The sequence below is a fragment of the Equus asinus genome, chromosome 2 (assembly GCF_041296235.1).
Source record: "Equus asinus isolate D_3611 breed Donkey chromosome 2, EquAss-T2T_v2, whole genome shotgun sequence".
Taxonomy (NCBI): Eukaryota; Metazoa; Chordata; class Mammalia; order Perissodactyla; family Equidae; genus Equus; species Equus asinus.
The window spans coordinates 84,333,183-84,349,251 of NC_091791.1; the positions used below are offsets into that span (position 1 = coordinate 84,333,183).

Sequence of the window (16,069 nt, forward strand, 5' to 3'; positions counted from 1 at the left end):
GTGCTGTAAATATAAATCCATATGGGGAGCGTGAGCAAATGCAGCTACCTTGTTTCTTGAAAAGTACTTGTGTTCAGCTATACCCTGTCTCCCTACTTTTAGTAATCTCTTTCTTCTGGGAGTAGAATAAAGCTTGCCGGCCTGACTTGCTGGGCAGTGTGACACGCTTTTCTTTGGTGAGGCTTAATTAATGAATCAGAGACGACGCAGCCCTTTGGTCAGCGTGTCTATGTATTCACCTAAGTCATAGATAGGAAGTTCCTTCTCAGTCTGCATTATGGGTTGTCCCCTGTGAGCCCCGTCATTGCTGATGCTGTCTAGGAGTTCTGCCCTGGCCCCCTTTCCTCCATGCCCTCTCCAGAGATATCTCTCTTACACGCTCCCATGGCTCACGTCTGTCCCTCTCTCTAGATATATAGGTACAGATATAGATATGTTTATACTTGTGTGTGTGTGTCACTGTGTTTTCAATGCTGGTTTGCTTGTCTACTCTCCAGGAACTTCTAAACCCCTTTAAGGTAGAAATTCTGTTGTGTTATCCTTTGAATTCTCAGCATAGACTACATATAGTATCTGACTTAGATAATCTACAATAAATATTTGTTGGAGGAGTGAATAAATGAGTGAGTAAAATGATGAGAAAAATTTGAATTTGAAATTTGTACCAGAAAACAGGCTAAGAATAGTTGCTATAATTCACTGAAATATTTAGCTCTGAGCTTCCTTGGCATCGAAGGCAAAAAATGTCATTACATGAGCTTTATTTTCTCATAGAAGAAGTTGCTATGGGCTGATTGGTGCTACCTCAAAATTTATATGTTGAAGTCGTAACCCCCCCAGTACCTCAGAATGTGACCTTATTTGGAGATAAGGTCTTTGAAGAAGTAATTAAGTTCAAATGAGGTCATGAGGGTGGGCCCTATTGCAATATGGCTGGTGTCCTTGTAAGAAGAGATCAGGATGCAGACGCAGTGGGAAGACCATGTGAAGACATGGGGCGAGGACAGCCATCTCCAAGTGAAGGAGAGAGGCCTCAGAGGAGCCAGCCCTGCTGACACCTTGATCTCAGACTTCCAGCCTCGAGAATTGTGAGGAAATACATTTCTGTTATCTAAGCCACCACTCTGCGTGTGGTATTTTGTCATGGCAGCCCTAGCAAACTAACAGAGACAGCAAATCACCTTTTCGCTGCATTAAATTCTGAGATGTCTTTTAAACAAGGACTTTTATTTAAGCAGCAATCAATAGCACAATATGCCGGAATCTCTAGTAAGTTTTGCAAAAGATGGAGACATAGGCTTCATGTGATATTTTTTTGATAGAGACTGTCCCAGACAGCAAAGGTGTAATATTAAACCTCAACTTAGGGAGAATATTTTTCTTACAGTTCAGAAAGAATGCTCTCATCTTTGCTGTTGCTTACCCTTGGCCTCGTTATGTGTCATATGTGAATTGCCACATCACACAACAGTAAACCATGGTTACCTTGTGCACACATTTCTTACGGGCACTCTGTCCATGGAGTATACAGGAAAAGGATCCCTTTTGGGTAGAAGGTTTACTATAAACCACCAATTCAATTTCTTTCGAAGAAGATGCCGTTCTTGCTGACATGACACCAGGCAGTTTCCACTAAGCTCTCTTTTATGTTGGAATAGAATTCCAGACACAAGCAGCACTTACCGTCTCAGCTTTCCTGTAATAACACAGTCCAATCCATCCTGCATATTGCCTTTGTGAGGGGTCAGCTTTCCCTTGAAATGCTTTTTGCGTTAATGTTTTATAATCGGAATAACTCCTTGCTCCATAAGCTGAGTCAGGGAATTAGCATCTGGGAACAGAGAGATGGGAAAGTTGCCTCCTGGAGAGTTCTGCAGTGGTCTCCGATGAAGCAGGTGCTGCCCTTACATGTGCCGGGAACCTTGACATCAGTGACGCTCACTGAATTAAGAAAGAAATCACGTAGTCTGCCCAAGTTATAACCTTCTGCCTTATAAGTCAAAGAGAAATGTGCGAGACCTTTAAAAGACAGCATCACCTCCATGACTGCCCTTCTGTCCTGTCCTCCTCCCTTTTCTTGTCTTGGCCCTTGGTATCAGTCTCTGGTGTCTTTTTTTGTGTGTGTGGAAGATTAGCCCTGAGCTAACTGCTGCCAATCCTCCTCTTTTTGCTGAGGAAGGCTGGCCCTGAGCTAACATCCGTGCCCATCTTCTTCTACTTTATACGTGGGATGCCTACCACAGCATGGTGTGCCAAGCGGTGCCATGTCCGCACCTGGCATCTGAACTGGCGAACCCTGGGCTGCCGAGAAGCGGAACATGTGAACTTAACTGCTGCGTCACAGGGCTGGCCAGTCTCCGGTGTGTTATGTCTGCCAGCCCACAGGAAATTAGAGCCCACTGTAAATCCTTTTTGGAAAAATACAGGGCAAAAGCAAACAAATGAAAATACAGATTAGAATGATGCCACCAATCCACATCTGGGTACATGTCCAGAAGAATTGCAAGCAGGGCCTTGGTATTTGCATGCCCATGTTCGTAGCAGTGTTAGTCACAACAGCCAAGGGGTGGAAGCAATCCAGTTGTCTGTCAACAGATGAATGGATAAACAGAATGTGGTATATACGTATACTGGAATTTTACTCAGCCTTAAAAAGGAAGGAAATGCTGACACATGCTACAACATGGATGAACCTTGAGGACATTATGCTAAGTAAAATAAGCCAGTCACAAAAAGACAAATACTGTATGAGTCCACTTATAAGTGGTACCTAGATGAGTCAAATCCATAGAGACAGACAGTGGAAGGGTGTTTGCCAGGGGCTTGTTCCATGGCAGTAGGTACAGAGTTTCAGTTTTGCAAGATGAAAAAATTCTGGAGATCTGTTGCACAACCATATGACTATAGTTAGCACTTCAGAATTGTACACTCAAAAGTGGTTAAGATGGTAAGTTTTATGTTATGTGTTTTTTTTAACCACACTTAAAAAAAATACAAATTAGAAATAGAAGATCTGCAGGTGGCTGAGGCATCTAGAGATGGCTTACTGATAGCAGCAAGAAGGGACAAGCAAGGGCCAAGCAGTGAAGGGGGCGATGAATGAGAGCTGTGGCTTTATGGCCCCTGTGCACGGAAAACAAGAGACAAAGCACAATGTGGGACATCTAACAGGCATCTCCCCACTTTATCTGGGACCCCAAGAAGCCGCACCCCACTGTTCATATTAACTAAGCACACTCTAACTTCACTACCTTCACTAAGGGGACTGCATGGAAACTGCCTGCCTCAAAGCTTGGTGTGGGGGAAGGGGACAGAGATCCCTCTTAAAACTGTGTAACCACGAGATAACTTCTGCAGCCGGTTCCCGCCGCGTGGATGGTCCAAACACCTCAGACAAAGAATTTATTGTATTTCAGGTTGGTAGTGCCTCCAGGTGCCTCGCAGAAACAGAGGTAAATTTTAATCTGGAAGAAGTGAACTTTAATATTGTTCTCAAAGAATTCATACTGATAAAGATCCAAGGAAAATGTGGTTAAGCGAAAAGCTGTAAAATATGCTAGAAGACATGCCACCGTGAAGAAGAGCCAGCCAAGCCAGCTGCAAGCAGAAACAGACTCGCAGTGAATTTAGAAATTGTCCTGCTCAGATTCAGCGTGTCTAATAGGTATAAAGAAATAAAAGAGGTTGAAAATATAAGTAAGAAGCAAAAGGCCGGATAGTGACCAAGCAGATCAGAAAAAGCACCAAATACTAGACTGAAAAATACACTAGTGAAAATAAAACATTGAAGGTTTCAACAGGAAATGTGGCTCATAAGAGTAGAGAATTGATGAACTGGAAGTTAGATCTGAAGAAATGATTTAGATGTATCACAGAGAGACAGAGGGAAACAGGAAAGGAGGTTGAGAAGTGTGGAGGTCAGGGGAGGAGGGCTGCCAGACTCCTCATCAGAATTCCAGAAGGAGATGAAGCAAAGAACAGGGCAGCAAAAATAATTTAAAATTTAAAGGCTAAGATACTACCCAGATGAAGGCAATGGTATTCTGGTAAACTGGTGAGGAAAGGATGAACATTTTAATAAATGGCACTGGGCAATGGTTTTCTCTATGAGAAGGAAAATGGACCCTTATCTCATGTCATGTACAAAATTTCCTGGTAGAATAACAAATGTGAAAGGCAAAACTATACACCTTTAAGAAAGGTGATGTAATTGGCTGTCCTTACAACTCTGGGGTAGAAAGAGATTTGATAAACAAAGTGCAAAACGTGCAAAAAATTTGCACTTTGTAGGAAAAGATGAATAAATTATATTTCACTTGAATTAAGAGTGTCTGTTTATCAATAACACTATAAAGAAAGTGAAAAGACGAGCCATAAACTGGGAAAATATCTGTAACACATTAATAAAGATCTTGATCATATATACACACACATGCTCACATATACATACATATACATGCACGTATACATATGGATACACACATACACATATGTCAACTAATGAGAGACGAACAAGCAACCTGTCAGAGAAAAGGGCAAATGATTGCATGAAGAAAAACTAAAAGTGGACAAAGATGCTCAACTTCATTAATAATGAGGGAAATGCACATTAGAATACAAATGAAATATCATTTTATACTCACCAGATCAGCAAAAATTAAAAATGACCTGCTGCTCCCAAATGTTGGTGAGGATGTGGAACGATGCAACATTTATATGCTGTTGGTGGGAATGTAAGCTCCTAGAATCACTCTAGAAAACTTATTTTTCTACAGTGTTTTCTAGTAAATAGAACATTTCCATACCCAGTAATTCCATTTGTGGTCAATTTGTGCATTTCCTGGAAAAGTCACACAATTTGTTTCCAGTAAAGTTGAACATCTGGTACAGTTGAACATTTGCATATCTAGCAATTGCATTCCTAGGTCTATGTTCTAAAGAAATTCTTGCACATATGTACCAGGAGACATGTCCAAGGATGTTCAAAATAGTAATAGTAAAAAAAGTGAGAAAAAACCCGTCCTAAATAGTCAACAAGAAAATGGATAAGTAAATTATGGCATATCCATATAATGGAATATTATACAGCTGAAAATGGATGTTAGAACTACAAAACATCATGGATCAGTCTCAGGAACATAATGTGGAATGGGGGAAAAAAGCAAAATACAAGTTGCAAAAGGATACATATGCTGAGATTTCATATCTGTGAAGTTCAAAAACATACAAAACTAAACAATATAGAAGTTTGGGGCGGGGCCGGCCCAGTGACTGAGTGGTTAAGGTTGTGTGCTTTGCTTTGGCGGCCTGGGGTTTGCCGGTTTGGATCCTAGGCGTGGATCTACACACTGCTCATCAAGCCATGCTGTGGCGACATCCCACAGAGAAGAACTAGAATACCCTACAGCTAGAATATACAACTATGTACTGGGGGGGGCTTTGGGGAGAAAAAAAAAGAGAGGAAGATTGGCAACAAATGTTAGCTCAGGGCCAATCTTCCTCACCAAAAAGCATATTTAAAAAAAAAAAAGAAGTTTGGGATATAAGCATAGTAAAACACAGATGAAAGGGAATGATAAACACAAAAGTCAGGGCAGTGGTGATCTCTGGAGGGAAGAGGACGGGGTTCAGGTGGCCCACAGGAACCTTCTCTGCTAATGCTAATGCTCTTTTTCTTATGCTAAGTGATAGCCACATAGGTATCCCTTGAATTGTTTTTCTTTGCACCTTAACACATCTAAAATTATACATATTTGCATTGACTCAATATTTAGTAAAACTGTATATATTTTAAAAGCGTGGTACCTGGTGTTATTCATTGTAGGGAAAATACGCTGAGGCGCCACAGTCCTTGGGCTTTCCCTGGTTTGTGAACACTGTGGATGAGCAGTGAGTAGACGTGAGCCAGACAGGAAGGAAGTGTTCAAGGGCACCCCGCAGACCATATTTAGGAGCACAAGAAGCTACAACAGCACATTTTCGGAAGACAGCTATGACAGAGGTCAATATTAACTACATTAGATTTAAAGAGGGTAATCTTCAGTTTTCTGAGAAATTTAGCAATATGGGACATTTTATTCCTCCTTGATAATGAATAAATGAGGTAACTATTAATTGATATTTAATTGCAAGCGTGGTCTCTGCCATCCTATCAGGCTGTTTTAACTACTTATGTTTTAAATATGGCGTCAGGTGTCAGAAGAGGTAAGCTTTGGTCTTTTCTCCTTTCTGTCCTCTGTGTTCCTCCCCTTGTGGAGCCCTTGGCTTCACTTCCTCAAGGTCTGCGTCCCCTCTGCTTCTCAGGTGGAGCCCAGCTGTTGTCTGGTGTGCCCGTGCTTGGCCCTGGCATGCCATCAGTGTCTGGTCTGAGTTGCGTGACCATGACCGTGTCAAAGGGATGTTTTCTTACAGGCACTGGGAGGCCAAGGACTGAGTCTGCCCTATTCTTCTTATATTCCTATTTCCAACCTTGTGCCAGACTTGTAGGAAGCACCCGTTAAGTATTTGTTAGACAAATCAATGAAGACTCACCTTTTTTTCAAAATTGAATTCTTCCTCACTCGATTAGAGTCAATCAAAGATGAATTTGGGGTTAAAATGTTTTAAATCAGGGATTAAATTTCCCTGCCTGTTTCTATTTTATTGGTTTAGATTTTTTTTCTATAAATATTCTGGCTTTTCTTATATCAAGCCTCACCAATGACCTACATATTGCCAATGACAATCTTTTTACTCAGTAAAATTTGAATGTTTATCTCAACATTACGTTAAATAACATGCCTTTCAAAAATTAAGTCATTTAAGATCTTTTGTTGAATTCTGATCTTTCATAAGAATTATTTTCATGGCAGTTTCTTGGCCTTAATTAACAGTAGTTTTGATATGATGAGTAGCATAATTTTAATGGTACATTATAGTGGAATTGAAGTGTATTAGTAAGAAAGACCCTTTTTGTTGATCATTATTCTTTTTTTAGAGGACCCATTTTTGTGAAATATGTTAGTTTACCTTTCAGAATTTGGATATTGGCTTTTTGTACTTTTGAGTATGAGCTATATTTATGATAATAACATGTCAATATGAAACTCTTTCTCTGTTGCTTCTTTTGGTATCTGAAAGCATGTAAGTCAGGATCTGGAAGACTCATCATGTTCTTCGACACAAGGAAAATTTAACCGAGAACAGTTTTACAAATTCATCATTTTCCCTGGCAAGTGGATTAAAGTCTGGTATGATCGACTTACCTTGTTGGCGTTACTTGATCGGTAAGCTGCTGAGCGTGCACATGGATGGATGAGCGACACAATGGGGGTGTAACAGTGTGTGCTTGCATGCTTATGGAAGAAAAATGCCACTTGCTAAGGTTCTCTGGAACATTTTCAAATTGTAAACCTTTCGAGCTGCAAACCCAGAGCGGAAGCAGTGAGATCCTGACAACTGAAGAAGCTGTAATTTAGCAATTAAAATGGGAGGTGTGAGAATTGAGTGAGATGGCTTAGATTTAAGAATAGCTTTGGGGACAATATTAGGAGCTGGTCTACTCACAGCTGTCTGAATACTGTAGGAAAGCTGGAGGCAGGGCCTGGCTTGACTGGGCGTGAGCTGAGCAGAGGAGAGAAGATGACGTGGAGTGACTTCTAGCTCTCCCCTTGGACAACTTGGATTCTGTTTCTCACTCCTGTCCGATATAAACTAATTGGGATGTTCATCTCTTCTTTAAACCCTTTTACTCTTTCTCACCTCTGCTTATCATTGTTCCTCAAGATAAAATGCTGAGGGGTTGGAGATGTGGTGACCGGTGGGGAGGGAGGGTCAGGTTGGTTAAGGTGTGGTGGAGATGGGGCCTGGTAGGGGACTTCCCATTTCCATCCCCCTCACCTTTAGATACTCAAAGAACTGGATTATGATCTTTAAGGGCCGTGTAGTTCTGACTGGAGAGTTGGTTTGAAAATTCAAAATGCTGCTACTAATGCTGCCATCAGCAAATGCCGAGTTTCACAGTTAAATGCCAGCCAGTGGGGGCAGTGGGAAGGCTGGGTGCCTGCCTTGCTGTAATTGGTCCCTCAGTAACTACTCATTATAGTAATGTCTTCAATGGTGTGATTGCATACTAAAAAACTATAGCCATGCAAAATTACAACGGTAAATTTCAGGACCCACAAGTCAGGGAATGGAGTTATGATGGTTTTTCTAACAACACTATGTTACCCAAGGGGCACACACTTAAGATGAACGTTTCATACTTAACTAAAATAATCCAAGATAATACATTCTGTTAGATGAGGCAGTTTTTTGAAATATTTTTTCTATTAAAAAGTAATTGTTGAAAGTTGCACTAGCTTGTGTTAACCCTTCATATTAAAAACAAACATTTCTGTAGAGTTCTAGGTGTGTTATTTTAAAATCCACTCGGTGACAAAAAATTAACTGAAAATCCAGTTAAGGTCTAAAAAAGGATGATGAAGAAGATTATTGCAGTTGTTAAAAGTTTATCGTTTTATGGGTTAGTCACCTCTCTTGCAAGCCGCAATGAGTTTTAAATTCTGTGCTCAGGGATAACCTGGCAATAGCACCGCTCCCTTATCTGCAGATCCCTCAGCTGGCGTGGGAGCCCCTGGGTTCTTGAGATCCCCGTGTGATCAAATTGAGTCCCCACCACTTGTTGGTGCTGTGATCTTAGGATGGCTGGGAAAGCTTTCTGTGCCTCAGTTTCCTATCTTTTAAATGGGGATAGTTATACCACAGGGAGGTTGTGAGGATTCAACCAATTTAGCCAAAGAAAGAGTTCTTCAATTGTTAGTTGCTGTTATTATTATTATTTTTTATTTTATTTATTTATTTATTTTTTGAGGAAGATTAGCCCTGAGCTAACATCTGCTGCCAATCTCCCTCTTTTTGCTGAGGAAGACTGACCCTGAGCTAACATCCGTGCCCATCTTCCTCTACTTAATATGTGGGACGCCTGCCACAGCATGGCTTGCCAAGCGGTGCCATGTCCGCACCTGGGATCTGAACCAGCGAACCCCGGGCCGCCCAAGCGGAATGTGCGAACTTAACTGCTGCGCCACTGGGCCACCCCTGTTATTATTATTATTACCTGGAATGTGGCCCAGAACCCAGACAGAAGAAAAATGAATAAAAAATATAATAGAATCAGGGTAGCAAAAGTTGATGTTGTCAAATCCAGACACTAAAATTTAGGGCCTTAATTCACGGGAGAAATCACCCTTTATTCAGAGCCCATATAAGCCTGCTTTCAGGCATCTGTTAGCAAGCTTGGTGATCTGGTGTTCCAGTGTGCAGTCAATTAAGAGGGGAGAAAGTGACTACATGAACCCCCAGCTCACAGCAAGGAAGGAGGAAGAAAAACTCAAAACACCGACCCAGAAAAACCAAGTGGTTTGGGTCCTTTGCAAGGAGAGTGTCACCTGCAAACAGGGCTGTGGACCAGAATCACCTGGGAGCTTTGCAAAAATGCAGACTCCCAGGCATGAGACGTGCCCTTGAGCACAGTGCAGGGCTGTTTTATGGCTCACCTCACTAGCTCACCTTCTTAACTAGAACAGGTATGATCTGAAAGGTCGGTTTAAGAAAACCGGAATTCACACAATAAATTTTACATTTTTTACCCTGAGAGCTATATTTTTGTTTGAAAGGCATAAATAAATTTCCTTTGATATTCATTGAGGGACATTCTATTTAAAGTAACACATGGATTAAAAACGTGAATTGCCAAATGTAAGTTGAGAAAGGAAAAGTGTGCATAATAAAAAACACTAAGGGTTGGGCAGGAAGTGGAAGCAATTGGTGAATAACCAGCCCTGAGATTGAGCCAGTCGTTGCTGTGAACTCCCACCCGTTATGGCCTTCCACTTGGCATTTTTCAGCTTTGCTCTGGAATTCAGGCTGATCTCTGGTCAGAGCTTCATGGTTCCTGTAATTGCAGCCTCTTCTGTTTGCCTTCAGTCCGCCATCCATTCCACTCAGATATTTTTGGACTTGTCCTTGTTCTCCTTTCTGATTTTCTCTTATTTTCTATTCTGCCATTACCCCGTTCTGGAAAACACCTAGGGTTCATTTTCATTTATCTAGTTTATCAGGTTTGCATCTAAACTAAGAAGCTGCCCATCTGTGCATCATTTTATTCATTCGTTCATTCATTCAACAAATGAAAAAAACAAAACCCAAGCACCAACTCCATGCTAGGCTCTCTACTGGGCACTGGGTGAGGAGTGATGAGTAAAACATGGTCCTGCCCTCATGGAGCCTGCGTCTACTGGGGAGATAGGCTCAAACAGCAAGCTGTAATAGGTGCCATGAAAGATACACATGAAGGCCTGAGATAGACGAAAAGAGGGAGGAGGGACACTGATGGCAGAACAGGTGGTTGCAGAAAGCTTTTCTGAGGGGAAACACACAAACTGAACTATAAAATAAAAGAGGGAGCTAGGCATGTGACAAATAGAGGCAAAATCATTCATGCTTCTCAAACTGAGCTCATCCTCCTCCTCCTTCTTACAAGAACGTGTTCTCATTTCTCTCATCCTTAAAAGTCCTCTCCTGGCCCCATTTTCTCAGCAGCTACTGTCAGTTTCTCTGCTTCTTTGCAGCAAAACTCCTTGAAGAGCTGCCTTTACATGTTTCGTTTTCTCTTCTCCCATTTTCTCATAAACTCGTTCCATTCAGCCTCCCCCGACCCCAGGACTCCCCTGAGCCTGCCCTTGTTGAGGTCACCATTGACCACATCTCTCAGTCCTCATCTTACTGAGACCCATTTGCAGCATTTGACAGAGTTGATTGCTTCTCCTTGGTATGCTTTCTTCTCTTGGCTTCCCAGGCTCAGCCCCCTCTTGGTTTTCCTTCTCCCTTGCTGGTTGCTCCTGCACAATCACCTTTGCAGGTAACCTCTGCCTTCTGAGCCCTTAATGTGGGAGTCCCGAGATGCTGTGTGGCTCTTCATCTTCCTTTCTCTCTTTGCCCACTTTTCACAAAGTGATTGCCTTAGTCTCAAGGCTTTAAATACATCGATGTGCTGGTGACTCTCAGATTTTTATCTCCAGCGTGGACCTATCTCCTGAATTCTAGATTTGTATATCTAACTATGAGATCGACATCTCATGATCGTAAAAGGAGCTCTTTATCTCCATCTCATCCCAAGTTGCTCCACCTGTGGTCTTCCCCATCCCAGCGGATGACAGCCTCGTCCTTCTGGTTTCTCAGGTTAAAAATCTTGGAGCCATCCTTGTGTCTTCTTTCCTTTCATACCCACATTCAGTCTCTCATAGGAAATTATGTTTCCTGTTCCTCCAGATGTGTCTGCTGCATCTGTCCACCTTTGATACTGACACCCGTGTCTGAGCTACTTTCATCTCTCATCTGGTTACTGCGATAGCATCTCCTGCGTCTACCCATTCTCCCTGTACGCCATTCTTACCACAACAGAGTGAGGCTTTTAAAATGTCCCCGCTCTGCTGACCACTCTGCAGTGGCTCCCCGTTTCACTCAGAATGAAAGCTGAAGGGCTCATAATGCCCGCAAGTCCCCCATAAGCTAGCCACTCGTTTGCTCTCTGGCCTCACCTCCTGCTGCCATTGCAGACTCTTTTTCACCCACACTGGCCTTCCTGTTATTCTTCACCATTCCAGGCACTCTTCCAGCCTTAAGACCTTTGCACTGGCTGTTCCCTCTGCCTGGAACGCTCTTTCTTGAGATCTCTGATGACCTACCCCCTCGTCTTTCTAGCGTCACTTCTCAGTGAGGCTTAGCCTGACCTTCTTGCTTAAAATTACAACGGCTCCCTGCCCACACACTCATAATTCCTCTCACCTTGTTCTGTTCATTTTTCTATTGCACTAATTATCTTCAGATACTATACAATAAACTTATTTTTTTTGCGTGTATTACTTATTTTATTTCACTGCCCACTGAAAAGGAAGCTCTATAAGTTTTGTTCTATGTATCCCCTGCATCCTGAGCAGTGGTGACCACTTTTGTTGCATGAATGAATGAATCAACTTCCCTTTGCAAACCAGCTCCCCTTCCCAATTTCTGCCATTGATTCTGCCATGACCCTTGTGTCATGACTCGTGTTTCTTCAGATTGAAATCTTGGGATCGTCTTTATTCTTTTGATCAATCCTTCAATGTATGTGATCCATTCAATCACAGAGTCCTTTCTGCCCAGCTCTTTTTGTTTCTTAAAGTCACATGCCCTTTCTAATTCCTCAGCCATGTCACTTTCCCAGGCTCTCATTACTTTTCGCCTGGAATGTTGTTTCTCCTTGCTCTGGTCTCTTTCCCCTCCATTATCATCTTGTAAACCTGCAAGATAAATCTTTCTAAAGTACAGCCTTAATCATGATACTCCTTGCCCAGTGAGTAAAACATTTAACCTGATATTTAAATATAGATACATGGGGAGCTGTGGGAGGGGAGTGATAGTGGGGGGGGTGGGGGCTGGGGGTAGAGGAGTGAAGTCCTCGTGGAGGAGAATGTGGGGAAAAATAATACTTTTTAAAAACTTTATTCTTTCCCCCAAGTAGAAAAAAAGTTTTCTTCATTGAAATTTTTGTTTCATTTTATTTCCTAAACCTTTCAATACTTTAAGTATACATCAAAATGTTATGAGCACACTACAGAATACATAATGAGTTTTATGGACCTGAACTGACAAAATATATTTAGCTCTATAAAAATTGCATAATGGGAAATAGAAAACACATAGATTTCCCTTTTTACCCAAGATATTTTGGTCCCCCTCAATTTTTTCTTTTTAATTTTCAACTTGAGCATCATGATATTTGAGTTCTTCACTTTTCTGTACCTCTTGATTCTATGCATCTCAATTGCCTGATTGAAAAATGGGCAAAAGATATGAATAGACACCTCACCAAAGAGGATATACAGATGGCAAATAAGCAAATGAAAAGATGCTCCACATCATATATCATTAGGGGATTATAAATTAAAACAATAATGAGATGCCACTACACACCTATTAGAATGGCCAAATCCAAAACACTGACAACAACAAATGCTGGCGAGGATGTTGAACAACAGGAACTCTTTCACTGTTATTGGAAATGCAAAATGGTACAGCCACTTTGGAAGATAGCTTGGCATTTTCTTACAAAACTAAACATATTCTTACCATATGATCCAACAATCATGCTCCTTAGTCCAAATGAACTGAAAACTTGGATCCACACAAATACCTGCACACAGATGTTTATAGGACCTTTATTCATAATTGCCAGCTTGGAAGCAACCAAGATGTCCTTCTGGATAAACAAACTGTGGTACATCTCTACAGTGAAATATTATTCAGCAATAGAAAGAAATGCGCCAGCAAGACATGAAAAGATGTGGAGGAACCGTAAATGCATATCACTAAGTGAAAGGAGCCCATCTGGAAGGGCTGCATACTGTATGATGATACTGTAACGGTAGATACATGTCCAAACCCGTAGAATGTACACCGTCAAGAATGGACCATGATGTAGACCAGGGACTTTGGTTGATAATGAGGTGTCAGTGTTCCTCGATTATAACAAATGTACCACTCTTGTGGGGGATATTGATAGTGGGGGAGGCTGGGTATATGTGTTTGGAGGGAGGGGCTGTGTGGAAAGTCTGTACTTTCCCCTTAATTTTGCTGTGAATCTAAAACTGTGTTAAGGCATAAAGTCTATTAATTAAAAAAATAATGCTCAGGAGTGCCTCCATGCCAGGAATGAAGTAGCCAATTGTCCCTGTCGAAAAATGAGCTTAATTTAATGAGAGACCAGTATGTACATGAGCAAAAATTGATGAGGTAAGGAATATACTCAGAATTCTGTGAATGACCCATCTACCTGACCTTGTGGTCCATGCCATCCTCCTTTAATCCGTTTCAATCGCCCCTTCCCATAACTCCACCCTGCATCTTGTCCTCCTGTGAAAATCTCCCACCTCTGAAGTCGTCATCTTAGCCTCTGCTCATCTGTTATATGCCCTTTAACGTTCCCATACCATTGCTAGCACTTTGACCCCCCGCCCCCCATTTTCTCCCATCTGGCAGCTCTTCCTGTCCTCAGTTCCCTCCGCATCCTACTTAGGCTCCATGATCCAGCCTTCAGCCCCTTTGTTTTGACGTCCTAGAACTCCCTTACTTTGTCCCTTTGCACACCCACTGACAACACCCCACTCTGCATGAGCCCACCTCTCTGGCCCACCCCGCTTATGCGAAGTCCCCCAAGAGAAAAGCACCCCGTGAGACTGTGGTCATGACACACCTCAGTCAGACCCTCTGCACTGTCAGCTCTCAGGCTGGAGCTCTCCCAGCTTCTGAAACTAAGCAGCAAATCCTGGCTGTGGAGATTGTATGTGGAGAGGATTTCCTGCTTTAGCCAGGTGTTAATGCACCTCCTCCCCCCTTTAAAGGAGCTAGTGAAGGTCTTTATCTGAGACACATTTCACTGTTGTGGATGGAATGATTAATTGCTTTCTCCCAGTAAACCCAGCTTAGTGGACCAGGAGACCCAATGGGATTATATTTCATTTGTTTCAATAACAGAAATCTTGGGTTAAAATATGGATTTCGTTTATAAAACACAGGAATAAAGTAAGGAAGAAACCTTAAAATCTTGTTAGCAGAACAGAGGCATGCTTGGGATAACTACTGTGTTGTGACTGTGTCTTTGTAGAAGCATGCCGGTGTTCTCTGTTGAAGAAGAGGTAGACTTACCTTTTATCGCCTTCGTTTTTATTTGGTTATTTTGCGCAGAACTGAAGATGTCAAGGAAAATGTGCTGGCGATTTTACTCATCGTCCTGGTTTCCCTACTGGGATTTCTGACCTTGAACCGAGGCTTTTGCAAAGACATGTGGGTGCTCCTCTTCTGCCTGGTCATGGCCAGCTGCCAGTATTCCCTGTTAAAGGCAAGACCACGTCTAATTCTTACCATCACTAATGTATCCTTGAAATCATGAGATGATGACACAGACACTTCTGATTTGTGTTCTAGAGTGTCCAGCCTGACCCCGCCTCGCCAATACATGTAAGTTTCCAATAACAGGCACGTAGCTTGTCTTGTCTGCTTGTGTTGAAGATAGGGGAACAGCCAAATCTATTCGCAAGGCAAAATATATATCAATGTACATATATTTGAGTATGTAAATGGTAATATTAGTGCCTGGTGGCCAAGTTCAGGCTTTAGATCTGAGAGCATGGTGTGAGTGGTAGTGGGGTATGGACGAGAGTGTATGGAGAGTCTTTTCTATCCCACTGGACTCGTGTCAGGAAAGACCGTGCAGCCTGGTGGGGAAGACTGTAGGCCCTGCAATCAGACGGACTGCCTACATTTGTTTCGTGGTTCCTGGGCTTGAATGTTGGACCCTGAGCAAGATGTGTATGCTCCATGCCTCAGTTTCCCTATCTGTAGATAAGGATGATAAAAATGCCTATGGGGATTAAATAATCCATGTAGCATGCTTAAAACAGTGCCTGGGACATAGGAATTGCTTAATAAAGGGTAGCTATCATTATTGGTCATGTCAGTTATGTAAACATGAATCATTATTCTTTTTACTGATTCGGCTGTGCCTTCCCCTATGGGACCCTGTCGGGCAGGGTCTGGCACTGTCCCCTGGTATGCCACCACATGCCTTTGCACTGAGCCACTGCCTGGTGGACTTCCCAGCTCTTTGAGAAACATTCCTTCCTTTGTTATGGCAAGCTCCTGTGGGCCTCGAAAAACCCTTCCAATGAAAGAAAGCTTGATCTTCCCTCTATTGTGTTTTAGAAGAATTCATATCCAGACTTAGGACTGCTTTTAAATCTGTGATAGCTTATGTTTAGCTCGTAGTAATTAAAAAAGCTTATAATTGGACGATCGGTGGCGTACATTGCTGTCTTGTTAAATTCCTCTGTTCCCCATAATTGGTTTACATATAGTACATCTTCTTTTATCCCAGAGTCTGAATGTCAAGATAAGTAGAAGCAGCATAATTAGGGTATGAAGATGCATTGTTGTGATTATCCTCAGAAGTCTGGGTTAGGTGGTGCGAGGAGAGATGTGCGGCTCTGAAGTG

General features: G+C 42.1%; 1 protein-coding gene across 4 annotated transcripts in view; it reads left to right on the forward strand.

Annotated features, from left to right (window-relative positions):
• PCNX2 (pecanex 2) overlaps positions 1-16,069 on the forward strand; it is a 281,436-nt gene that overhangs the window by 58,367 nt on the left and 207,000 nt on the right. For all 4 annotated transcript variants that reach the window (XR_011496310.1, XM_014854585.3, XM_044758805.2 and 1 more), the window contains exons 10-12: positions 7,120-7,265; positions 14,764-14,917; positions 15,004-15,036. Coding sequence is in view for 3 of the 4 variants with exons in the window: in XM_014854585.3 (XP_014710071.3) it covers positions 7,120-7,265; positions 14,764-14,917; positions 15,004-15,036 (333 nt within the window). In the remaining variant the exon portion in view is untranslated. The remainder of the gene's footprint in view (positions 1-7,119; positions 7,266-14,763; positions 14,918-15,003; positions 15,037-16,069) is intronic.